The sequence below is a fragment of the Symphalangus syndactylus genome, chromosome 1 (assembly GCF_028878055.3).
Source record: "Symphalangus syndactylus isolate Jambi chromosome 1, NHGRI_mSymSyn1-v2.1_pri, whole genome shotgun sequence".
NCBI lineage: Eukaryota > Metazoa > Chordata > Mammalia > Primates > Hylobatidae > Symphalangus > Symphalangus syndactylus.
The window spans coordinates 148,324,436-148,351,260 of record NC_072423.2 but is presented as its reverse complement, the minus strand read 5'-3'; the positions used below and the strand labels follow the sequence as shown (position 1 = coordinate 148,351,260).

General features: G+C 42.4%; 1 protein-coding gene and 1 long non-coding RNA gene across 18 annotated transcripts in view; one reads left to right on the top strand and one right to left on the bottom strand.

Moving 5' to 3' along the window:
- Positions 1-26,825, bottom strand: part of LOC129487397 (uncharacterized) — a 68,084-nt gene that overhangs the window by 14,369 nt on the left and 26,890 nt on the right. For 2 of the 4 annotated variants that reach the window (XR_010120473.1, XR_008659307.2), the window contains 2 exons: positions 15,792-15,913; positions 7,616-10,126 (listed from right to left, as the gene is read on the bottom strand). This is a non-coding gene — a long non-coding RNA (uncharacterized lncRNA). Of the gene's footprint in view, positions 1-7,615; positions 10,127-15,728; positions 15,914-26,825 lie in introns of those variants that run through there. The other 2 variants (XR_008659308.2, XR_010120472.1) reach the window with 2 other exon arrangements.
- Positions 1-26,825, top strand: part of TRMT9B (tRNA methyltransferase 9B (putative)) — a 72,034-nt gene that overhangs the window by 20,581 nt on the left and 24,628 nt on the right. For 2 of the 14 annotated variants that reach the window (XM_063637822.1, XM_055287709.2), the window contains exon 2: positions 18,783-18,949. The exons of 8 other annotated variants lie outside the window; for them this stretch is intronic. In XM_063637822.1, the coding sequence (XP_063493892.1) occupies positions 18,891-18,949 (59 nt within the window). In that variant the 5' untranslated portion in view covers positions 18,783-18,890. Of the gene's footprint in view, positions 1-18,782; positions 18,981-19,732; positions 21,190-26,825 lie in introns of those variants that run through there. 4 more of the 14 variants (XM_055287742.2, XM_055287738.2, XM_063637828.1 and 1 more) reach the window with 3 other exon arrangements.

Below are 26,825 nucleotides of genomic sequence, written 5' to 3'. Positions count from 1 at the left end.
AAACCCTGATTTCATGGAATTTACAAACTCACTGGGAGAGACAAGCCATAAATAACTCTAGCCAAATACTGAAAAGGAACTCTTTATTGTTTTCATGTTTTGCAAAAATACAGCAGTGTTAGGTAGAGTCTGGGAGGGAAAACCCCATCAATTATGTTAACAGAGAAAATTTAATATAAGGAATTGGTTAGAGAGAGCAATGCAAAGAGGGAACAAATGAGGCAGGATAGCAAGAACAACAGCAGGAAGCAGCTGCCCCCTGTGCTGAGGGGACAAAGAGAATGAGCTTCTCAGAACCTAGAAGCTTGGACGAGGGGTCCCTAGAGCTGGGACCCAGACTCCCGAGGAGGCGGGGCTGGCCGGCTGGTGCGGAGACTTTGAGAGCTCAGAGAGGAGTCCCTGGGGAGTTGGGAGGCAGATCTCTTGGGAGGAGCCTTGCTTGTGGGTGAGGTGTCTTTTAGGGGTGTGCAAAAGAGCTAGTCCTGGGAAAGTGAAAGAAACTGGAAACTGACTGCTATTGGAAACAAATGCCGCTGCCAGGGTGAAGGGCTGTTGCTGGCCAACTCTGGCAGGAATAGGAAGCAAACAGAGAGGAGCCGGCCCCCTCTCCCACCCTGTCCTTCTAGGCTTCCTATGGTGTCCCCTGTCAGCAGAGACAGTAAGCTAGCAGTGCTGTTTACAGAGTCCCGCCCTCTCCACACAAAGTCGTGTGTAGGAGGGAGTGTTTGGAGGGGAGAGACAATGGCTTGATAACAGGCATGGTCCCAAATATGCTAGGTGACAATGACTCTCGTGTTCTGAAGCTAGTTGCTAGACTACCTCAGCAGGACTTGCAGAAGAAATGACTGAAATGTTTTTTATTGTGGTAAAATATGCATAATATAAAAACGACCATTTAACCATTTTTAATTATATAACTCAGAGGCGTTAAATACATTAAAAGTCTTGTGCAACCATCACTATTATCCATCGCCAGAACTTTTTCATCTTCCCAAAGTGAACCTCCAGGCCGTTTAAACACTAAGCTCCTTTTACCACGACTGCCCAGGCCCTGGCAGCCACCATTCTGCTTTCTGTCTCTATGTATCTGACTGTTCCAGGAACCTCACATGAGTGGAATCATGCAGTGTTTGTCCTTTCGTGTCTGGCATATTTCACTCAGCATAATGTCTTCCAGGTTTATCCGGGTTTGTGGCACGTGTCAGAATTGTATTGCTTTTTTAGTCTAAATAATAGGAAATCTGGTTTTGTGACCCTTAGTCCAATACCCAGTTGGACACTGGGGAGATGTATTTAGGAAGATTTTTTTTTGGCGTGCTCTGGGTGCCCCTTCCCTTGCCAACACACTCACAGCATCATGGGAGGAGAGAAGAAGGTGTTTCTCCCCATCCTCAAGTCAAGTGACAGGGACTTCAGGAGGACCACACAGAAAGCTGGCTATGTGCCACTGCAGATGAGATCTCAGACACAGTGGTCTGGACCGAGCTATGCGTGAAAAAATCTAAAGGCTGGTAGAAGCAACCTATGGCAGCAGAGAGTGGGTATTGTTTGGGAAGTAACTGCTGCTCTCACTGAGGAGAGAACAAAGGTGCTTGTTTTCCTTGGACTAGCTGTGGGCCACGAAAGACAGATGGCATTGGCTAGGATCTCATCTGGAGAGGTGAAGAGATGGCAGGTGAAACATGTTGGAGGTGTAGGGGTGGATGACATGGAACTGTCATAGGCAGCCAGCAGGACAGTGGATTATCCGTTTCAGAAAACTGCTAGTGAAAGGACTTCATCCATGAGTGTCTGCACAGAGCCAGTGAAAGATTCCATGAGGTCCACAAAAATGCTTCATGAACGAGAACAGCCTTTAGTTGCAACCATGCCCAGAGATCAGTGAACTCAGTTCACACCAGTACCAGTCAAAAAGAACATTTTGGCCAGATGCAGTGGCTCATACCTGTAATCCTAGTACTTTGGGAGGCTGAGATGGGAGGATCGCTTGAGGCCAGGAGTTTGAGACCAGCCTGAACATTATAGTGAGATCTAAAAATGTATTAAATTTTTTTTTTAAAAAGCCAGGCATAGTGGCAAGCACTTGTAGTCCCAGCTACTCAGAAGGCTGAGGTGGAAGGGTGGCTTGAGCCCAGAAATTCAAGGCTGCAGTGAGCCATGATCGCACCAATGCACTCCAGCCTGGGTGACAAGCAAGACCCTGTCTCTTAAAAAAAGAAAAGAAAAGGACTCTTCTGGCTCCCTAACCTCTCCTTGCCGGCTCCCTTCACCACCACCGCGACCCTGTCCCATTAACTACTGAGTTGGGAGTGAAGGATGCACCAAGAGAAGAAACCACCTTTCCCACTGCAAGCTTCCTGATAGCAGCAGGTCCAAGCTGAAGATGAGAAGTTTCAAATGGTGATGAAACTTGGAGCCTGGATTTTATACTGGATGGGGAATCTTAATATCAGAAATGAGAATGTTTCGTGATTTGGAGAGCATTTATTATTGAAATTTATGAAAAATCTGTGGGCCTGCCTGATTTTCATTCAAGGGCAATGGAAGAATGAGCCCCAACAGAATAAGTTTCCAGGGATGTGACATCACCTACAAGTCCTGCTCGTCCCAGACAACAGGTTGGCCAATAGATGTTTCAAGTAGTGATGAAGGCTGGAAGCCAAACGTGGCAGTCTGGAGTACTGCCTGCGTTGCAGTGAAACTAATGTTGTGAGGTTGATGAAAAGTAAACGGCTGCATTATTTGTAAAATAAAAGCATTTCACTTCTCTTGCATGAAAAGGGACAGGAGGCAGGACAGCAACAGACAGAGTTTTGTTTTTTTTAAAGTAGCTCACCTGGTTACACAGCTTGCTAGGTGCCCCTCTTCACTTCTGTGGTTGACAGGTGTTTTATGATCCCCTAAAAGATCATAAAGCTAAAGTTTTCAGATCCAAGGAAAGCCAACAAATAGAGGCAGCATTATTTGTAAGAGAACTTTGCCATAAAAGGAAGCAGAGAAGTTAGGGTTGAGACTGGATCATGATCTATGGTCATACATAAGCAGATTTTTTTTTTCAGTTGAGATATTGAAGTGTATTTTTTACACTAATGGGGGAAATCGATGATTGAGAAGAGAGAGAAGAAAATTACAGGAGAGAAGCTGTTAATTGTCCAGAACATAGGATTCCGTGTACGGTTAGTGGGGTTTGCGTTATAGAAGTACAGATAGTTCATCCTCATCTCTCTTCCAGGAAGAAAGAGTATACGAGAAGAGATACAAATAGATCAGTAGATTTGCTGGTTTAAGCCCATGGGAATCAAAGTGGTCCACTCCCCTGAACAATATACTTGATATTTTGTTGATTGCATAATTGTTGAACATATATAGACTGACCCCAGAATAAAATTTAGAAGTTATTATTTGCTCCTTTCTTCTAAAAGTAGCAGGAAAGAAAAAAAATGCTTTTAAATTGATGCTTCTAGGGGAGGCGTAGTGGCTCATGCCTGTAATCCCAGCACTCTGGGAGGCTGAGGCGAGCAGATCACTTGAGGTCAGGAGTTCAAGACCAGCCTGGCCAACATGGGAAAACCCAGTCTCTATTAAAAATACAAAAAATTAGCTGGGTATGGTGGCACGTGTCTGTAATCCCAGCTGCTTCAGAAGCTAAGTTCTGAGAATCGTTTGAACCTGTGAGGTGGAGGTAGCAGTGAGCCGAGATGGTGCTACTACACTCCAGCTTGGGCAACAGAGCAAGCGTCTGTCTCAAACATAAAAATAAAAATAAATAAACTGATGCTTCTAGCTATTTGGAGGCATTCATTCCTTCAACTGATGATAATCCACCACCAACATATTTGCCAGATATGGTGACAGACAGTACAGATAAAGAGATGAGACAGGTATGGTCACTGTCCATAAAGAGTAAAAGTTGGGGGCAATAAAAAAGCAGCAACAAATGAATACGATAACGTTTTCTCAGTTCTGTGTGAGCCATGGTTGCTGATTACAAGCAACAGAAACTGACTCGTGATGTTTGGACTGATCAGGAATTTATTGAAATATGGAAGACATAGAAAGCCAGAGAACTAGACTTGGAAAGTAAATGTGCCCCAGGGAAGCTCCACCATGCCAGGAGTCTTAGGTACAACAGTCAGTCGGACCAGGCCCCAGTGCCACTGGTGAGTTCCTGCTGCCACACTCGGCACCTGCCCTAGTTCTCCTTTGGGAGGACTATATGTACAAAGCCACTTTCCCAGCTCCAAAGATATTCCCACTTGCAGCTTAACTGAGCCTTTTAGAGACCATTTCACCATCATAAAAGGCCAGGGATTTTTAGGTGATGAATACATGGTAGGATCAGTAAGAGGGCATTGTTTATGCTTTACTTTTTTTTTTCACTGTAACTTCTTGGTCAGCAGCAACGTTGTGTGAGATACTATATATTCGTTTCATTAACATAGCATATGGGCCACGTGCAGTGGCTCATGCCTGTAATCTCAGCACTTTGGGAGGCAGAAGCGGGCAGATCACTTGAGGTCAGGAGTTTGAGACCAGCCTGGGTAATATGGTAAAACCCCATCTCTACTAAAAATACAAAAAATAAAAAATAAAATTAAAATAACATATCAGTACAGATTTCTGTAAAAAGTGGTGTATTCAAAAAATGTTACTAAAGAGAGTTTAGTAAAAGGCCCATTCACAAAGTATCGGCAAGGTTAAGAAAACTAACCAGAGATGGCAAAGCATCCTGGGGTTAGCACTGACAGGATTACCATCCTTAGCCTGAAAGGGAAAGCAGAAAGGCTGGATTCCAGAATTTGGCATAACTTTAACCCCAGGAAAGAGCTGCCCAGCAGGAGCTGTGATCTGCAGGCAAAGGACAAAGCCATTGTTCAGCCCAGACCTATCTGGGAGGGAGTTGGGGTAATACTTAACTTGACCTCTGCTCCTGCTGCCTCCTCCCAAATCCTGCCTATGCCTGCTCATGCCCCAGATGGAGGCCTGAGGGCAAAGAATCTTCCTTGGAGAGCCTCCTGGAGGTGCTGCTAGCAGATGGTGTTGCAACTAGAAGCATTGTGGGCAAAGAGAAAATTCAAATGCAGATTAAATGTCTACTCTGTTGAATCCCTCTCCAGTTGCTGCCCCCTCCAGGATGGAAGGTGACCCCAGACAATCAGCCTGCTGTCAGACAGATGGCTGATTCCCTTGAAGCTTTGTATAATGCCGTGGGCTCAGGGTTTATTACTTCTGCTGGTCGATGGAGCACGCAGTAGTGCCAATTGCAAGATCAGCCTGGAGAGGAGAGCAATGTGTTACTGTGCACACAGATAGCCGTCAACCTATTCACGACCCCAGTGGAGCAAGCCCTAGAGTGTCAAGCAAGGAGGTCACCATGACCATCTTATTTTCTTGAGTTAAAAATATTCTTGGCTTAGCATGGTGGCTCACACCTGTAATCCCAGCACTTTGGGAGGCTGAGGCGGGTGGATCAAGAGGTCGAGAGATCGAGAACATCCTGGCCAACGTGATGAAACCTCATCTCTACTAAAAATACAAAAATTGGTTGAGCATGGTGGCACGTGTCTGTAGTCTCAGCTACTTTGGAGGCTGAGGCAGGAGAATAGCTTGAATCCAGGAGGCAGAGATTGCAGTGAGCTGAGATCATGCAACTGCACTCCACCCTGGCGACAGAGCAAGACTCTGTCTCAAAAACAAACAAACAAAATACATTCTTGCAGCTGGGTGCAGTGGCTCATGCCTGTAATCTCAGCACTTTGGGAGGCCAGGGCAGGAGGATGGCTTGAGGCTAGGAGTTCAATACCAGTCTGGGCAATATAACAAGACCCTCTCTCTACAAAAAAAGAGAAAAAAATACAAAAACATTAGCCAGGTGCCATGGCATGTGCCTGTAGTCCCAGCTACTGGGGAGGCTGAGGTGGGAGGACTGCTTGAGCCCAGGAGGTCAAGGCCACAGTGAGCTGTGATTGCACCACTGCACTCGAGCCTGCATGACAGAGTGAGACCCTGTCTCCAAAAAAAAAAATAGATGGATAGTGTGGAGTCTTAATTAGGAAAAAGGAGTCAGGCTGACAGGACCAGGGGAAAGCAAAGAGAGAAAGCAAATAAGCTATAAGTCTGCCTTTCTTCATGGCCCAGAACCTATAGCCCTCTGAGCAAGCAACATGTGTAACTCACAAACTTCCTGCTCATCATCAGACAGTTCCATTTATCATCAAGCTCCTTGGCTGACAGAAGAATGCAGGTGAGCTCCCTGCTACCTTGGCGTTATCAATCAGCGCAAGAACCGTTCTCTAAAATCTCCAGCAAGCCTTGGTTTCCTGGCAGTCAGCTCCTCTTCTGCTGATTCTGCCCATTGCAACCTTGCAACATATTTTCCAAGTTTCTCTAACAAATCTGCTTTTCTTTACCTACAACTGTCTTGGTAAATTCGTTTATACCTGCACCACTGGCCGAGACAGTTGCTGCTCACCTGCGACAGAGAGATAGACAGATGATAGATAGCTCAATAGATAGATAGATAGATGATAGATAGATAGATAGATAGATAGATAGATAGATAGATAGACAGATTCTTGCACTATGAGCAATTCTGAGAAGTTCATTTATATGAGTCTTCCCCAAACTGTTTCTGCGTCACTAACAGTCAATATAGTAGCCACTGCAGGGCATGAAACAGGCCCACTTGCTACGCCTTGGTTGATCTTTAACCAAGAAATACACAGCATCTCAACTCTGGTGAGGCCACCACTGAGTCCAGGTTTTGATTTGACAGATGAGCAAGCTCCTAGAACCACATTCAGTCGCCCAGGTCGGCACGTGGAGTCCAGATTCCCTGGTAAGCTCACCCATGTTGATAAACTCAGTATAGTCTATAATTACATTTCTCTCTCTTTGGCAGTCACCTTCAGAATCCATATGTGTGGATACTTACCCCAGATCTTTGCCTTCTAAATTCAGTGGGCTGTAAATCTAGTGTGTAAACCTTCTGGGTTTGACTTTGTAGTATTTTTTCTCTAGAACATGCAGGAAAGTGGCCAGTTACAGACTTAGGGACAGTGAGAAGGGGAGGGAACGTGGAGGTGTGGAATGGCCTGAGCTCTCTCCCTTTTACAGGGAACTCCCTCTGGCGGGGCAATGACAGGCCTATGAAGAAGTGAGGGTTGTCCTTTTCAGGGCAGTGACGGAGTGCTGCATCCAAAAATTCTCATTCCTGTTCTCAGGGCCCAGTTTTGACCCCTACAGGCAATGCCCTGACTTTCGCATAAAATATTTGGGGAGGCTGTGAATTCAAGTAATTTGGCAGCCTGTAGATTCTCACTAACCTGGAGTTTATATTTCAGCTGCCTTAGCACTACAGCTTCAAGAGATAAGAGAATCAAGCCTGTGTCGAGTTAAGAATTAAATGGGAGGTTGCAGTGAGCCAAGATCATGCCACTGCACTCCAGCCTGGGCGACAGAGTAAGACGCCATCTCAAAATAAAAATTAAAATTTAAAAAAAAAATGATTTGAGTTTTTTTTTCTTTTTTTTTTTAATTTTACTTTAAGTTTTAGGGTACATGTGCACAACGTGCAGGTTAGCTACATATGTATACATGTGCCATGTTGGTGTGCTGCACCCATTAACTCGTCATTTAACATTAGGTATATCTCCTAATGCTATCCCTCCCCACTCCCCACACCCCACAACAGGCCCCGGTGTGTGATGTTCCCCTTCCTGTGTCCATGTGTTCTCATTGTTCAGTTCCTACCTATGAGTGAGAACATGCAGTGTCTGAGTTTTTTTTTTTTCTTAAGTTCATTCAAATGCCTTCCTGCGTTCTTTAATTCCTCATGCCCTTGGTAGCATTCTCCAGTGAGAACGATGTTAACTCCCAAAGCCTTGCCCTACTTGGATACCTAATTCCTGCAACTACAGGTGATTAGTTAAATGAGCTTTCTGCTACTGTACGCCATTAGTTGCAGAGTCCCATTCTGGACTTAATGATGTTTTTCAGAATCTTCATATTTCTCTTGGAATGGCCTGAACAATGACCAACACATTTTTTAAAATTTAGTTAAAATTGTGAATTGCAGGCAACAGAAAGGAATTCTGGATATCTTAAGCAGAGAAAACATTTTGTGGAATACAGTAGGGACTGTACAGAATCAAGAGAACCTGGGCTGGAAAATGGGTTTGAACCCTGATCGTCTGAGAAGGACAAGGGCCCCTTTTAGTGGGAGTGATGTGGCCAGGACACTGTCACCCCGCCTTTGCCTTTGAATAACTCGCTTTGCATTCAGAGTCCAGGATGAGAGTTCATGGTTGATTGAATCTAGGTCATAGGGCCAGGCATCTATATTTGTTTCCTGGGGCTGCTGTAATAAATGACCACAAACTGGGTGGCTGAAAACAATAGAAATGTATTATCTTGCAGCTCTGGAGGCCAGATGTCCTAAATCAAGTTGTCAGCGGGGCCCTGCTCCCTTTGAATTCTCCACAGGAAAATTCCTCCTTGCCTCCTCCAGTTCCCAGTGAGCCCAGGCACTCTTTGGCTTGTGCTAGTGTAACTCTAATCTCTGCCTTCTGTCTTCTCTCCTGTCTGTTATAAGGACACTTGTCATTGGCATGTAGGGTCCACCCAGATAACCCAGGATGATCTCGCCTTGAGATCTTTAATTACATCTATAAACCCTTTTTTCCAAATAAGGTCACATTCCCAGGTTCCAGAGGTTAGGATATGGGCATGTCATCGTATGACTACACCATCTTATGGGACAGGGAGTGGGAAATAGTGTCTATAGTGAGAGGCAAGGCTCTGCATCCCACCAGCACTGCACACTAGAGTTGAATAGAAAATGTCCTGAGATATTAAAGCCAAAGTAAATCAAGATTGCAACCACAGCACTAGTGCCAAAGCCTACCATATAATACAGGAGAGGTACAAGAGAGCACAGCAGACACATCCTACATGGGGGACAAGAAAGGCTTCATGACACAAGCTGAACCTTCAAAGACACTTGGGTCAGTTAGGTGGTGTAGAGGAGAAAGGAAATTCCAGGCAGAGAGGGAAGAGACGAGCAAAAAGCATGAAGGTATCAAATGTCCAAAGCATTCAGGGAATTTCAAGTCCAGAGGGAAGAGCAGTGGCACTAGATAAGGAGCTTGTGCTGGAATATAAATCCACGAATTCACTATGCGAATTCCTTTTTTGTTTGTTTGTTTGTGTTCCTTTGATCACTGCAAGAGATTCTCCATGATAGAAGCAACACATTGATTTAGATAAGGAGCTTGTGCTGGAATATAAATACGAAGTCACTATGCGGATTCCTTTTTTTGTTTGTTTGTTTCTTTGATCACTGCAAGAGTTTCTCCATAATAGAAGCAACACGTTGATTTAGAAAAGGAGCTTGTGCTTGAATATAAATCCACGAAGTGACTCTGCGGATTCTGTTTTCTTTGATTTCTTTGATCACTGCAAGAGTTTCTCCATGATAGAAGCAACGCGTTGATTTACATTCTGGTGCAAAGTCCTCCTCTCGTTGTCACAGAGAAGTCATTGGCTGGCTAATTCAAATGGTGCTGGCAGAGTACAGGGTGTGAATTGGGGGTGGGACATCATGAGCGAAGATGCAGATCAGATTGTGGGGGGCTTTAGGTGACATGCTCAGGTAATTGGACTTTCTCTTTAGAGCTGGAGAGTGATACAATGGTGACATAGAGGATGACTTTCAGGACTTGGGTGTGACGGCACGGAGCATGTGAGATTGGAGACCATTATATTATCTCCTTCCCCAAATTCAGTTCTTTATTCTAGTGTTGGTTTATTTTTCCTTTCCTTTCTTTCTTTTCTTTTTTTTTAAATAGAAACAGGGTCTCACTCTATTGCCCAGGCTGGAGTGCAGTGTTGTGATCATACCTCACTGCAGCCTCAACCTCCTGGGCTCAAGTAATCACCCAGCCTCAGTCTCCTGAGTAGCTAGGACTATAGGCATGCACCACCACACCCGGCTATTTTTCAATCTTTTGTAGAGACAAGAGTCTCATTAAGTTGCCTTGGCTTATCTCAAATATGTGGCCTCAAGTGATCCTCCTGCCTCAGCTTCCCAAAGCCAGTGTTGGGAGGTGATAACTTTTTCATCAATCTGTAGTGAAATGAGAAAATTAAACATGATATAGTTAGTTCTTCATAAATTCTGTTCAATTTCAAAGGACTCTCCTTTGGTTTGAGATCATGACCTCCTAAATTTTATGAGGGTAAAATTGTCCATTTTTCTATGAAATTATGGTAATACTAAATAATAAGCTTTACAATATCTGTATCTATCTATTATATCTATCTGTCTACATACCTATCCATGTCTTTGCCCTCAAGTAAAAAATCAGCTGGTCCCTCTAGTTCTCCAATTGTCCCTTTGAGATTTTTCTGGACTGTGCAGTCTGCAAGAGTGGGAAATCCTGGACCATGTGAGGACTTAACCCCAGGCGGAGGTGATAGGGAAAGGGCAGGGATACTCACAAGAGGGATAAGATGGAGCTGGAATCCACACCATGAGATCCTTGACAGACCAGATTCTACTATGCTTTGCATATACATGGACTGTCTGAAATTCACATACATAATCAGGGTCAGACACGGTGGCTCATGCCTGTAATCCCAGCACTTTGGGATGCCGCAGTAGGTGGATCACTTGAGGTCAGGAGTTCAAGACAAGCCTGGCCAACATGGTGAAACCCCGTCTCTACTAAAAACACAAAAATTAGCTGGGTGTGGTGGCACATGCTTGTAATCCCAGCTACTCAGGAGGCTGAGGTGGGAACATCACTGGAACCCAAGAGGCAGAGGTTGCGGTGAGCCAAGATCGTACTACTATACTCCAGCCTGGGTGACAGAGTGAGACTCCATCAAAAATAATAATAATCATCATCATCAGAGTTTATTTAGTTTATTTTTTAGTACAGGTTGGATATTTCTAGTCTGAAATTCCAAATCTGAAATGCTCAAAAATTTGAAACTTTTTGAGTACCCACATGATGCCACAAGTGGAAGTCACGCCTGACTTCATGTGACTGGTTGCAGTCAAAATGCAGCCACGGGACACATGGTTTCTTCAGCGTCTCCAAGGGACAAAAGGCCCTTCCACCCCTCTTTGGATGCTATCTATGTTTTCCTCACATGCCCAGATTTCCCCACGCGAGCACACTCACAAAGTGTAATAAAATGGCATGTGTTCCGGCACCAATGATATGGCATGGTGAAAAGGTGCGATGGGCTTATTGAAGGACTAGAGCAGTGTGCAGCCATAACACAAGAAATCATGTCAGTTTATAAAATCAAAGAGAGAGTTCCAAGACAAACAAAACAATTCTTAAATTAGGCAGGTGACTCTGGAGGAAATATTTTTTAAAAGCCACTAGCAGGCTGAATGCAGTGGCTCACACCTGTAATCCCAGCACTTTGGGAGGCTGAGGAGGGCAGATTACCTGAGGTCAGGAGTTCGAGACCAGCCTGGCCAACATGGTGAAATCCCATCTCTACTAAAATTACAGAAATTAGCTGGGCATTGTGGCAGGTGCCTGTAATCTCAGCTACTCAGGAGGCTGAGGCAGGAGAATCACTTGAATCCAGGAGGCGGAGGTAGCAGTGAGCTGAGATGGTGCCACTGCACTCCAGCCTGGGCAACAGAGCAAGACTCCGTCTCAAAAAAAACAATAATAATAAAACCCTTCTAGCAGAATGTCTCCTCATCCCTAGAGGCCCCTCTTCTTGGTCTCTCAACAGTTTGATGTTTCTTCTTGCCTTGAAAAATAAACTACAGTGTACAGTAGCCCTTTAATCAAAACAGCATTGCAGATCGAGACTGAAAGCCTGCTCTTACTTGTTGCTGTTAACGGCTGACACAGGTATCTGATGTTGTGCTGCTTGGCTACCCTGAATACTTTTTTTTTTAAACTGTATTAATGATATGTCCTATTTTTACTGTTAAGTATTTAAGTGTGAATAAGTATATGAACATGATTGCTTATCAGAAGCATATAGAGTCAGGAATGATGGTGAGGTCACACAACCACAGATTATCCACATGCGTGGCTGAGATAGTGACACCTTTTCTTTCTGATGGTTCAATGTACACAAATTTTGTTTCATGCACAAAATGATTAAAAATGTGGCATAAAATCACCTTCAGGCTATGTATATAAGGTATTATGAAACATCCATGAATTTTGTGTTTAGACTTGGGTCTCATGCCTAAGAAATGTCATTCTGTCTATGCAAATCTTCTAAAATCCAAAATCCGAAACACTTCTGGTCCCAAGCGCTTCGGTTAAGGGATAGTCAAACTGTAATAAGCCCATGAGTGCCTCTTTGGGATCAACTGTGTTATAAATTTATTTTATGAAATACACTAATATATAATTCATCGTCACATTTCCCCTTAACTCAGCCTTAGAAAAATCATTAGGTAAATTAGAGCTTCATGGTTGAAAACCATGATCTTCCTTTAAAAGCTCTTTCTTGAGCAACATTTTTTCAGTAAAATGACTTTGGGATTCCTTGTCCTCTATCCTGCCTAAACCTTCCTTCCTGGGAGAAAACAGGATGAGTAATACAAGTTCCACTTCTTCTCTGGAAGTGTCTTTCATATGTAATAGCAGAGCATTCTTCTTCCATGCTGCTATTTTGGGGGACCTATTGCTTTTATCTCAACACAAACTGAGAGCTGTTTTTGTCAAATTGACACCAGCAGCCAATGCCTAGGGGAAGCTGGGCACTATATTTTCATTTTTCTTCACTCTCGTGTTTGATTTTCTTGTTCATTTCGGACATTCTTTCATCTACAAAATCAAAATGAATTGTAATATAGTTGCAATGAACATGGCTTTGTCATTGCCTGTGGAGCAACGGCCTTTGGTAACTGATCCCACAATCAATATTAAGCTGTGAGCTCTCTTTTCCTGATTTTTACATTATCCTCTTACAACCACCCCCCTCAACACATACACACGCTCACATTCCCCACCCAGATGTTACCACGTTTATTTCCCCTATTTCGTGTTTGGGGCTAATATCCTACTCTTAGTGAAGTCCATTTAGACACATACTCCTTGACATTTTTCGAGGAAAACAAAGTGCCCTCAGGGAGTATTCGATCTCTTTCCCCTAAGATAAACGCCCCTCACGTCGTTCACTTTCTTTCAACATGTTTATCGGGGGTAACTTTCTAGTCCCTGGTGGGATTCCAGAGAGGATCGTATTGAAGCTCTGAATTTGTTCTGCTCATGGGATTTCAAGGAGAGATGCCAGCTGTTCCTTTCCTTAGCATTTCCATTGTAATCTCTCTGGCGTATCATTAAGGGGTTCTATGCAAAGGAGAAAATATTTATGAGGCTGTTTCGCTGGCTTCATGATTCGGAGGGAGTCGGAACCAGAGTCAAAGTGTCACCCCAATCTAGAAAAGCTAATATTGCTTGCTGTCTATGCTTTTGTATCCACCTGTCACATGCTTACCCCTGGCTGTGCTTATTCAGCTCTTATTCTGTGTTACTCCTGAATTAGTCTGTAGCTTTGAGACAGTAGGGACCACCCATCTTTGTTTGTCTTACAGCTACCAAAGCATCTGTTGCCTAGTAGGTGCTTAGTCAACATTTCTTAAATTAAATTTAGTTATAATAGAGCTCTATCATACACGGCTAGCCTCTCCTCTAATGCTAACATTATGGGACTTAAGAGTTTGTGATCCTTCCTCCTCTAGCTTCATTTCTTTTCTTACTGTGTGTATTCTCTTTTGATTTAATATACTGTAATGTCCCTAATGGGCTATGTACTAGAGTAATGATTATTTTTATTTATTTTTATTTATTTAATTTTTTTGAGATGGAGTCTCACTCTGTCGCCCAGGCTGGAGTGCAGTGGCATGATCTTGGCTCACTGCAACCTCCGCCTCCCAGGTTCAAACGGATTCTTCTGCCTCAGCCTCCTGAGTAGCTGGGATTACAGGCACTTCTCACCACACCTGGCTAATTTTTGTAATTTTAGTAGAAACGGGGTTTCACCATGTTGGCCAGGCTGGTCTTGAACTCCTGACCTCAGGTGATCTGCCTATCCCAGCCTCCCAAAGTGTTGGGATTACAGGCATGAGCCACTGTGCCCAATGATGATGTTTAAATAAAGTTCTCCTGAGATTCATGACCATCTAAGTTTGCTGTCCTTCAGATACCACAGAGACAATATGCCCAAGTCTAAAACCTCCACCTCCTATCGCGTTTCCTCTGATGGTGAACCACTGTACTGTCTACCCTGGGGCCATCCTTCTTTTCTGTTCTTCACGTATTTATACAGTAGACATTTACTGAATATTGTAAAAATACCAAAAAAGATGCAGAGATCATAAGACATATTGTCCCTGTCTAGAAAGTGCTGCCGTCAATTATGGAACATATGTTCAAATAGCTCATACTGTAATATAAAATACAATGCCTTGCTGACCCTTATGACATTTCAAAATCAGTTACAAGTATCTAGTCCTTCTTATATCATATTTCCCGCAAATGCATACATCTTAAATAAACTAATTTGGATGTATTCACATGCATTACAAAAGAAGAGTTTATTAGAGTTTAAATATGGCTATTACTAAAGTTTCCTTTGCTTTACCTTGTATTCTTTCTTCTTCCTTATTTTAGGATAGTAGTGGTACATTGTACTGTATCAGGCTTATTATCAGAGCTTCATCTTCAGCATGTTCCCTGCCTTAACTCTGCATGAGTCACCACGTCCTATTAATTTGGTTCTTTCTCCTTAATATCTCTTCATTTGAATCCTTTCTAAGCATTATTAATATCATTCTTTGCTGACATATTTAACCAAGTTCTTTCTCTGTCTTCATTGTGGACCCATTTATGCAGTGCCGGTCTACACTACTGCCAGAGGCAATTTCTAAAACCCAGATCAACTTTTGTCATTCTTCTTGTTGAAATAATTCAGTGGTTCCCCCTGATGTTCAGAAGCTGGAGTAGGCCCTATATGATCTGACTCCTACCCTCTCTTCCAGCCTCTTATTTCACCATTTGCTTCCCTGCCTCCCTTTTTCCTCGCCATCTGTATAGTTAAGAGTGCGAACTCTAGGGTCAAATTGTCTGGGTTCACATAGTGGTTCTGCCACTTACTAGCTATGTAACTTTGGGAAAGTCACTTAGGTCCTCCATGCCTCAGTTTTCTTATCTGTAAAATGGGGGAAGTAGTAGTTTCTATTTTATATAATTATTGGGAAGAGTCAATGTGTTAAATGCTTACGACAGGGCCTGGCCCATAGCAAATAATTATTACAGACAGTTCTCCACTTATAATGGGGTTACATCCCAATAAACCCATTACAAGTTGAAAATATTATAAGTCAAAAATGCACTTAGGCCTGGTGCAGTGGCTCACTTCTGTAATCCCAGCATTTCAGGAGGCCAAGGCAGGAGGATTGTTTGAGCCCAGGAGTTTGAGACCAGCCTGGGGAACGTAGGGAGACGCCATTTCTACAAAAATAACAAAATTAGCAGGATGTGGTGGCACACGCCTATAGTCCCAGATACTTGGGGGTGCTGAAGCAGGAGGATCGTTTGCACCTGAGAGGTCAAGGCTGCAGTGAGTTGTGATGGGGCCACTGCACTCCAGCCTGGGCAACAGAATGAATACCTTGTCTCAAAAAAAAAAAAAATGGATTTAATACACCTAACGTACAGAAATTCATAGCTTACCTCCCTAGCCTACCTTAAATGTGCTCAGAACATTTACATTAGCCGACAGCTGGGCAAAATCACCTGGCAAAAGGAACACTGTCGCATCTCAGTTTTCTACATTCATGATGGTGTGCCAGCTGGGAGATGTGGCACTCTGTGGCTTCTCAGCATTGTGAGAGAGGATCCCACCGCATGTCATTATCCTGGTAAAAAGATCAGAATTCAAAATTCAAAGCACAATTATTACTGAATGTATATCACTTTCACACCATCATAAAGTCAAACCTTCATAAGTCTGGGACCATCTGTATATATTTCTGTGCGTGTGTTGCTGTTATTGCTGTTGTTATTCATTTATTGGCTTTGTGTCTTTCTTTTTGCATATGATGTTTCATATGCCTGGAATCACCCACTTCTCCTTTTCACCTGGCTGACCCCACTCATCTTTTGAACTTCAGTTTGGGTGTCAGCCCCTTGAGGGAGCCTTCACTCCCCCTTCCCACTCCAGGCTGGATTAGTCGCCTATGTGCTGCTGTAGCATCGGTCCACACCCACATCATAACATTCATCACACCAGATAAGAGGTATTGACATTGTGATTTTGAACACTGTAAGTGACCTAAAGGTCCATGATGCTTAATAGTTTGCAATGACACAAAATGATTATTTTATAACGATTGTATGAATATATGATTATTGTATTAGTCCATTCTCAGGCTACTAATAAAGACATACCTGAGACTGCGTAATTTATAAAGGAAAGAGGTTTAATTGGCTCACGGTTCAGCATGGCTGGGGAGGCCTAGGAAACTTACAATCATGAGTGGAAGGGGAAGCAAACATCATTCTTCACATGGCGGCAGCAAGGAGAAGTGCCAAGCAAAAGGGAAAAAAGTCCCTTATAAAACCATCAGATCTCGTGAGAACTCACTCACTATCATGAGAACAGCATGAGGGTAACCACCCCTATCATTCAGTTACCTCCCACCAGGTCCCTCCCACGATACATCGGGATTATGGGAACTACAATTCAAGATGAGATTTGGGTGGAGACACAGCCAAACCATATCAATTCTATTATTTTTTAGAAGATTATATCAAATAATCTTGATTTTTGGTATTAAATAAGGCAAGGCATGAGTTTGGGGAATCACATTAGCTCAGGATGTATCCATCCCAGAAGCAAAGTTCTATTACACTTTAATTTTCTATTTATTTGTATGCTTCAAATATTAAATTCTGGGGTCCCGAATGGGGTGAGAGCTGTTTTATCTCTATCCCTAGTGCCTTACATCTGCCAGAGATTCAGTTAATATTTGTTGAAAAGATGAATGTGTATTTTTAATTTAATACAGAAATTTTTTTTTTTTTTTTTCAAAAATCTGGCTTTGCCCCTGAGCCGTGGTTTGAGGTGCTGACCCTCTTCCCAGGAAAATACACGCATGGCTCATTTCAGAAGGTTTAAGATACAGACCTTGCCCTAGAAGATGGCCTCCTGTTTAGTCAAAGAGAAGAGAAGAAGAAATGTGTTTCTTTCATTACTAAATATGACTGATTTAATAAAAAGACTCAATTGGAATTCAACTCCTTTTAGATATATACGACCCCATTCTATCTTTGCCCAACAACTTCTTGGAGAAGGTGATATGATTCATGCACTTTAGACAGAGGCAAATTTGGATCCTAATTTAGGAAAATGAAGCAAAATCAGTCATATTTGAAGGTGTTTTGGGTGCCTGATTTGGGCATATAGACAAGCCTCCTGCCCAGGTAGCTCACATATGCCTCCTACTTCTACACTAGCTACAGTTCTTCTTCTCATTGGTACTTTTACTGATGGGAGCTTTGAAGAGTTTGCCTTCGGTGGCTTATCTGAGGGGTCTAACACATTTAGGCACAAATGCCTGAAGGAAAGGCGCATAGACAACCACATTGTCTGACGACAGTCAACTGCCCAGGTCAGAGCCTGGCAGGGTAAGTCCGAATGGAGAGTCTTTAGCTTCACCCTGTCATAGGGACTCAGTTAGCAAACATCATCTCTCTTATAATTAAAGCAGGCTCTAAAATTGCATGAGGAAAGATAAGATGCTTTGGTAGCTCTTTCAAAATGCTTCTTAAATGCACTTCTAAAAAGTTAGCTTCTGTGGCTCTCAATGGCACAGATCATGTGCCTAAATATGAGTGAGACGTAGCTGGGGTTAAAATCTATAGGCAAGTTCTGAAGACTAGAGAGAAGCTTTCCAAAGCACATCCAGATCAATGATTCTTAAATAGGGGCCAGGACTAGGGTGGGGCTGGTGTAGGAGAATGTTGAGGGAAGGCAAATGCATCTCTGAGTAGAAAACCCACACGCACCCTGCCATCGTGAGAATCACTGGGTGTAATAAGGAGTACAGTTTGTGGCAATGTGGTGCCATAGATTATGGTCCATTCACCCAACTTGCAGACAAGCAGTTAGGGTCCAAGGTGTTACAGGATGGGCTTTTCCTATCACATCAGGCATCTCTCGGGATCTCATTGTATATCACAAGACCTCTATATTACAAAGTGGTTCTTGGTGCATTATTTTTTTAATAACCAAAAGCCTTTTGATCGGTTTCATGACAAACTCTTATGAAGAAGAAAAATGTGAACAATGATGAATAACTGCGAGTACTTATCAAAGTGACACGAAAGTAGCTGGTAACATGGAAAATATTGAGCAGTCTGATTGTACTGGAATGATTTAGTACAATTTAGTAACATTGTCTTAGGTAGTATACATTTAATTAAGCCCCTGGAATCAGAGATGACTCTCAGTGTTAGCAGTTTTCCCCGGAACAAGATGAAATCGTTCAATTTAATTTTAGGAGAAAGTATTGTATGTTTTATAGAAAGCTTAGGAATTGATTTATTGGCCTATTGATTTGAACTGCTCTTACAATTCTGGCACACTCCACATATTAACAATTCTTTCTAATCCCTACTTGGCTGGGTAATTTATGCATAGGTCAGGAAGTCAGCCTGGGCTGTAGCTGGCTCCATATATTTATCATGTGAAATGAGATTTAGTATTTGTTTTCTTCCTGATAGGGCCTGTGCTCCCTTCAGAGACTCACACAAGTGGTTTATCATGAGAAGGACCACACTATTTCATTTCACTCCTACAAGTTTTCATTTACGTTACACATTGAGAAAGTTATGAGAAGCAACTGTCACTCTCTGGAGGTGGAGACTGCCGTGATTCACAAAGACAAGAGGTAATTTTCCTGTAATCACAGGATGACTCAGGTTAGTAGCTTTCAGCCCTTCTGCAACTCACATACCCTGAGGTGTTTTTAGCAATGTGCATCTTCAGTGAACCTGATTCTTCCCAGTCCCTATAATTTTAAATTTATGACGATGTGATATAAAGTAAGTTGGAATTTATTTTTGCACGAGGCGGAAAACAGTATTTGAAAGTAGTTGTACAGGGTATGTAAAAATTATAAGAACATATTTAGCATTTTTACAAAGCAAAATACTTTTGTAGGACTTAAACATATTTGTAAATGAGATTTTTAGCACACAAAAGTTTACAATATCATTTGTACTTGGAAATGATATATAGATGTTAAGTGTGAAGTTGCATGTATTAGAAAGTAAAATTAGCACATATACACCATGGAATACTATGCAGCCATAAAAAAGGATGAGTTCATGTCCTTTGTAGGGACATGGATGAAGCTGGAAACCATCATTCACAGCAAACTATCTCAAGGACAAAAAACCAAACACCGCAAGTTCTCACTCATAGGTGGGAATTGAACAATGAGAACTCATGGACACAGGAAGGGGAACATCACACACCGGGGACTGTTGTGGGGTGAGGGGAGGGGGGAGGGACAGCATTAGGAGATATACCTAATGCTAAATGATGAGTTAATGGGTGCAGCATACCAACATGGCACATGTATACATATGTAACAAACCTGCACATTGTGCACATGTACCCTAGAACTTAAAGTATAATAATAATAAAAAAAAATATTTCCTAAGATATATAAAAATAAATAAATAAATAAAATTAAAAAGTTATGCATTTTGTAATCAGGTCTTTTTTATAATATAAGTTGTCTTTTAACTGTTCTGACCAACTTGCATTTTCACTTTAGAATTGTAGTTTGTCTTTGAAATTTAAAGCAGAATTTTATGCTGTCTCTTTTAATTCTGTGTCTTCTGTGGCGTTTACAATAGGAGAGCCATTTCCAATGTTTGTATTTCTTTTTAGTTATGAAAAAGTGACCATTGTATGCCTAGATTGTACCTATAATACAAACTGGCTGCGTGCGTTGGCTCATGCCTGTAATCCCAGCACTTTGGGAAGCCGAGGCAGGATCACCTGAGGTCAGGAGTTCAAGACTAGCCTGGCCAACATGGTGACCCCATCTCTACTAAAAATGCACAACTTAGCCAGGCGTGGTGGCAGGCGCCTTTAATCCCAACTACTCAGGAGGCTGGGCCAGGAGAATTCCTTGAACCCAGGAGGCGGAGGTTGCAGTGAGCCGAGATCGCACCACTGCACTCCAGGCTGGGCGAGAAGAGCAAGACTCTGTCTCAAAAACAACAACAACAGACCTCTGGGGCAGCAAATCAGAAAACACAAAATAAAACTGGGAAAGCTCAGTCTTAGTTCTGCTTTCCTCCCAGTGCCCATTGACTCACAGCTGGCTCTTTAGAATTTATGACCAAAGAGTCAAGGACCAGCTCGTACAGAGTAAAGTATTGTTGTTTTGCAGAGGGAGCTAAGAAACAGCTCCTTGATTCACTGGCTCTACAATTAATTATTGAGTGACGCTCTGTGTTCTGCACTATCCTAGGCTCCATGATGTACAGATGAGACATAGATATAGATATATAAAGCCATCACATTTCCATCTCTGCCCTCCAAAAACTTATCATCTAGTTGGGAACATATACAGACTTGAAAGTTCATGACAGTATCTGGAAAAATGCCCCAAGAGTGATAGAGATAATAAATTTGCAGTTTATAGAAGTCCTGGGGCCGGGCACAGTGGCTCACACCTGTAATTATAGCATTTTGGGAGGCCAAGGCAGGCGGATTGCCTGAGCTCAGGAGTTTGAGACCAGCCTGGGCAACATGGTGAAACCCCATTTCTACTAAAATACACACACACACACACACACACACACACAAGCTGGGCGTGTGGCGTGCGCTTGTGGTCCCAGCTACTCAGGAGGCTGAGGCAGGAGAATTGCTTGAGCCCAGGAGGCGGAGGTTGCAGTGTTTAGAGATGGTGCCACTGCGCTCCAGCCTGGGAGACAGAGCAAGACTCCATCTCTAATAATAATAATAATAATAATAATAATAATAATGTCCTGGGATGGATGATTTTTATCTGTAGTTATCCATGAATCCTTTATGCAGGAGGAAGAAACTGTGCTAGACTTTGCAGACCGGAAGATTTTGGCAGGAGGAAGTGATAGGAGAGCATTGCAGGTGAGAGAGGATAGACTCTGGCTTCAGCAAAGACCTGAATAAGGTCCTAAGCAAGTCTCACTCGGGAAAAAGTGAGTAGATTTGTGTGGGTAGAGCTGAGAGTTTGAGGTACTGTAGTTTCAGGATATAAGACTGGAAAAGTGGACTGGACCAGGTCAGGGAGGGTTTTCATGACAGACTGAGGAGTGCAGGTGCTGTCCCGTGAAGGGCTTTCAAGAAGGAGTGAATATTATCCAATGGGTTGTTTAGAAAAATTAACCCTGCAATGCCGTGAAATACAGATTCTAACCAACTTTCATTGAATTCATAGAAGAAAAATCATGAATTGTAGCCAGTAAAACAGGAATGGCACGCGTGCTATGTGGTCTACACAGTTACCTTTTACTATAGGAATCTGTTGTGTCTCCAGCCAAGTGGACATTAATAGAGAAGGTTGTGTTGCCAACTCCCATCATTACGAATATATTAGAGGGGATAGATGTGGGGGGTGCAGAGACAGCAAGAGGAACAGACAGACCAGTTAGACTAGCTGAGATACTAGGGGATGGAGTACAAACAGAAAGACAGAAAGGGGGCAAAGGTGCCAGCACTGTGACAACTTTGATCTTCTAGGCTGGCATTCCAATAGCACATTGCCATCTCAGTAGGTTCTTTTGCTCCAACAAGAGTCTCTTCATCCATTTGTGATGAGTCCTGTTGGCAACCCTAGTGGCCATGGTACATCTCTTTCACTGTGGCCCCCACTGGGGTACATGCTGTGGTTGTGAAGAAGCATTCAAGTTTGTAATACTTTAGTCCTTTGGCTATACATGTCAAAATGAACTAAAGCAAGAAGGAGGATTTGTTGGGAGTGCCTAAGTAGCTGGCACAATAAAAGGAACTGCTGGAAACCAAACCTCGGGAAAGTTACAACTTGGGATGAGGCATGAGGATCTTTTCTTCAGGGCTGAGCCATCAGCAGTTCTGCTCCAACCTCTTGTCAATTTCCCAGGCGAGAGAGAATAACTGTCCAAGATTGGATCATGTGCCCACCCCACTGCCACTGTCAGTGTGCCTGGCAGGCCCCGCTGACACTTGGGGTCTGAGAGAGATGCAGTTCCCCAAAGGAACAGAGGATAAACAGAGGCTTTTAAAAGTATTTTAATCTCTGAAACATCTGCGATTGCAAATAGTGGTCATATGTGTGTGCATGGTCTTAGGCTTGGGAACGGATCAGATATTCCCCAGAATCTTAGATCTCCACAATTACTTTTCACTGCTACCTCTGATGGACCCTCTGCTCTTTCAAACTAATGTCTTTTTTATTTTTTTAAAAGATACTGATATTGACTAGAAGCTTTTTTATTTTTTAAGAAGATACTGATACTGACTAGAAGGTATTGACTAGGCAATACCTTTATGCCTGCATGCCTCTAGCTACATGGATTAAGTGTCTTTTCTCTTTCTCCCTTTCCTTTCTTCCCTTCTGTAGCGGTCAGCTCTTCAAACACATCAAGTGCCCCAAGGTGACTTAATTTATACCTTAGCTATGTTGGAATTCTCAAGTTTGCTACTTTCCCTGAAAAGCAGGCTAAGAGGACCTTAAAAGCACAGTGGCTTGTCCACCTTTGGGGAACCCTTGAATTGATTCTTCTTGCAAGTGCAATTTAAATGACAATAAAAGAACATTTTCTTATTTTATTTGAGACGGAGTTTCACTCGTTGCCCCGGCTGGAGTGCAATGGCGCAATCTCGGCTCACTGCAACCTCCGCCTTTCAGATTAAAGCAATTCTCCTGCCTCAGCCTCCTGAGTAGCTAGGATTACAGGCATGTACCACCATGCCCGGCTAATTTTTGTATTTTTACTAGAGACGGGGTTTCTCCATGTTGGTCAGGCTGGTCTCGAACTCCCAACCTCAGGTGATCCATTCGCCTCGGCCTCCCAAAGTGCTGGGATTACAGGTGTGAGCCACCGCGCCTGGCTGAAAAGAACATTTTCAAATCTTGCCTACGCTTCTAGGCTGAGTTCCAAGGCGCAGTTCCCAACTTCTCATGCATTCATTTGAAGATGTGTCAGCCTACACACACAGAGGGCTCATGAAAATTTCCCTTTTTAATAATTTCCTAATACTGTGGAAATGAACATAATAAACTGCAACACAGTACAACTCTAGACTTTCTAGAGCAAGAATTGTTAGCCTTTGGCATTATTTTGGATTTTAGTTTCTTAACACAAAGGTTCAAGCAAGTTTCAGCTGCAGTTAGAAGTTGTCCAAATGTAATTTCCATTAGTGATAAATGTGTAAAAAATTATATGAGCAATTGATATTTGATTATATAAATCTAGTTTGAGTGCTAATTGGAGTAGATATAAACAAATATATATAAAATTATATATTGTTTACCTTTTCTTTTCTTGTCTCTATTCTTTATACGTATTAAGTTATAGCTCTTAGCTCTTTGTCTGCTTTCCTTATTCTCCGTTTCTGGCTTTCTTTGCACTAACATACATGAACTGCATGATAATCATTCAATACATATATTGATTTCCCCGTTTCTTCTCCTTTCACATCCCCTGGTTTCTTTCTTCTTTTCCTTGTAATTCTGTCTTGATCCTTTTCTTGATTTTTATAAAGAAAACTTTACTGATACATATTTTTGTCTTCTTTGTGTTGTTTTTGTTTTGGGTTTGGCTTTTTTGGAGGGAACACTGATTCTTCTATTAGTTGTGTGTGTTTCGGGAGATTAACCACCCAGATACCAGTTAGGCCCAAGACTTTGTTCTCTTAGGTTCTAAGGCTTATAAATATTATAACATTTTTCAGACAGACTTTATTCTCTGCAGAATAAAAAGCTCAGCAGATTTTTCCAATAACTGCACATATAAAGAGCCACATAAACAGTAGACTAAATATTACAGATGATCTACATGAGAGTAATAAATGAGGACACTAGTTTGTCCATACATTTTTCATAAGGTACTGAAGTAACTGAGAATTGTCTTAACGAGTAACAGTAACCATGAAACAGCAAGATAATTAGAGAACGAAGGTAAGCATCAATAGCAACTACCTGCTCCTATAAGCTGAGGATCATGTAGCCTCCTTCCTAGACCTTTACACAATTTATGTTCCCATCTATTTATTGAGATCAGTAATCCTCATACATTATTATAGTTGTGCTACTTGGAAGCTGTGGCTGGCACAATTCATCCTTAATTTCACTTTGAGTTATTGATTAAAGCTATTCAACGTGTATTAAGATCACAAATGTAAGGTAGGTAAAATGAATTTCCTTCCTCTCATCATACTGATGAGTCACTTACCTGCTGCCCTAACTGAAACAACTTCTTTAGTGAAGCAAATGGACTCTATTCTTGGCTGGTTACTGGATAATCTGGCACTGGACATTATCTCATTTAAGTTACTTATTTCTTCAGTTAGATTTCTTCTGAGCTAAAACTCTCTGAGCAGTTTCTGTATATACTGTGACATAATCTTATTGAATGGGGATACTGCTTTGACATTTCACCTGATCTTTGAAGCCAGTGATCTCCAGTTTCTAGCTGCCCGGAAGGCACTGGCTGGATGGCATTCATCCTTCATGGGAATGGCAGAACACAGATGAGAGAGGATACTCTGCTCAGTTTCAAGTTCTAACATGGTTTAAAGTACATAACAGGCAATTGCCTCAAAGCAAAAGGGGGTATTAATTGACGTATACATGGACCAAAGTACATATGTCATAAGTGTACAAATAAGTGAATGAATTTTTCATAACCTGAGCACCCTCATGTAACCCAACCCCAGATCAAGAAACAGAACATTACCAGCACCCCAGGACCACCTCCTGACCCCTAGTGCTCCCTGCCAGGTGCTAACCCAGGCAGCCTCTATCCCACTTCTAATGGCCCACATTTGTTTTATCTGTTTTTCTACCTTCTTTATTTTGTTTTTTACTTTCTCTGATCCATCTATGGGCTCATGTTTTTGTACTTTCCATAAATGGAATCCTACAGTGTGTATTCTTTTGTGGACTTCCCTTTTAATATGATATTTATGGGACTTATATCATTTGGATGTTTGTCCCCTCCAAATCTCATGTTAAAATGTGACCCCAAATGTTGGAGGTGGGGACCACTGGGAGGTGTTTGAGTTATGGGGGTGGATCCCTCAGGGATGGCTTGGGGTCCTCCTCGTGGTAATGGCTGAGTTCTTGGTCTATCAGTTCACCAGAGCTGGTTGTTTAAAGGAGCCTGGCATCTCCTCCCCTCTCTCTTGCTCCCTCTCTGACCTTGTGACACACGTGCTCCTCAGTCACCTTCCACCATGAGTAACAGTTTCCTGATGCCTCACTAGGATCCCAGCAGATGCTGGTGCCATGTTTTACAGCCTGCAGAACCGTGAACCAAATAAACTGCTTGTCCTTATAAATTACCCAGCCTCAGGTATTCCTTTACAGCAACACAAAATGGACTAATATAGGGATTGACTGTATGTACTATGAATACTTCTTCACACTCTGGGTTGAATTTTCCCTCTTCATGATGTGTTCATTTTAATGTAGTCTACTTTATTTTTTCTTCTATGGTTAGCACTTTATATGACCCTTTGTAATAAATTTTTACTTACTCCAAGGTCATGAAGATGTTCTGTATTTTCCTCTAAAAGCTTTATTGCTCTATATGATAGAAAGAGGTTTTAATTCATAAATGTATGTCAGTATTTGGAGACAGAACTGTTTTAAAGCCACGTGTGTTTTCCATTGAGCTAAAACATAGAGGACTTACTACAGGGAAAAGTGTGGGACAGAAAGAAACTCAAGATAGAGGTAATGGAAGTTCCCATCACAAACAAATGAGAAATCCCTTCTGATGATAGGGCTAAGTGCTTATAGCCTATTACCCGGGTCTCTGTGCTAACTTCTTAGGAGGAGTGGGTATAAAAAGCACCGTCCTGAGGACGTTTAGTTATAGCACCTCCTCCCTGGGGACAAGGAGCCACTCTTGGGGACAAAACAAAGCCTTCTCAGAGTTCACTAGATTCCTGTGGGTCAAGTGCAGAGTCTTATCTCCTTGATGAGACAGTAGAAAAACCTTTTCCCTGGAAGCCTTTTCAGTTCCTCGGAATATTTTTGCTATTTGCCTCTGGGTGTGAATATGTGCGTAGCTTTCCAGTGATCACTAAGAAGTTGGAAAAACTTGGGAAAAAGCCTTTTTACTTTTATTTGTCAACACATCAAAAACTCAAAGTTCCCTTTGAAATTGTGGTTGTTGGATATATATGTCAATGTCCACCTCTCTATCCCTGTTTCTTTACCCAGAAACATAGCATTAAGAAAGATTGATCAGGGGCTGGGTGCAGTGGCTCACGCCTGTAATCCTAGCACTTTGGGAGGCCAAGGCGGGTGGATCATGAGGTCAGATGTTCAAGACCAGCCTGACCAACATGGTAAAACCCCGTCTCTAGTAAAAATACAAAAATTAGCTAGGCATGGTGGTACATACCTGTAATCCCAGCTACTCAGGAGGCTGAGGCAGGAGAATCGCTTGAACCTGGGAGGCGGAGGTTGCAGTGAGCCAAGATCATGCCATTGCACTCCAGCCTGGGTGACAGAGGGAGACTCTGTCTCAAAAAAAAAAAGAAAAAAAAAAGAA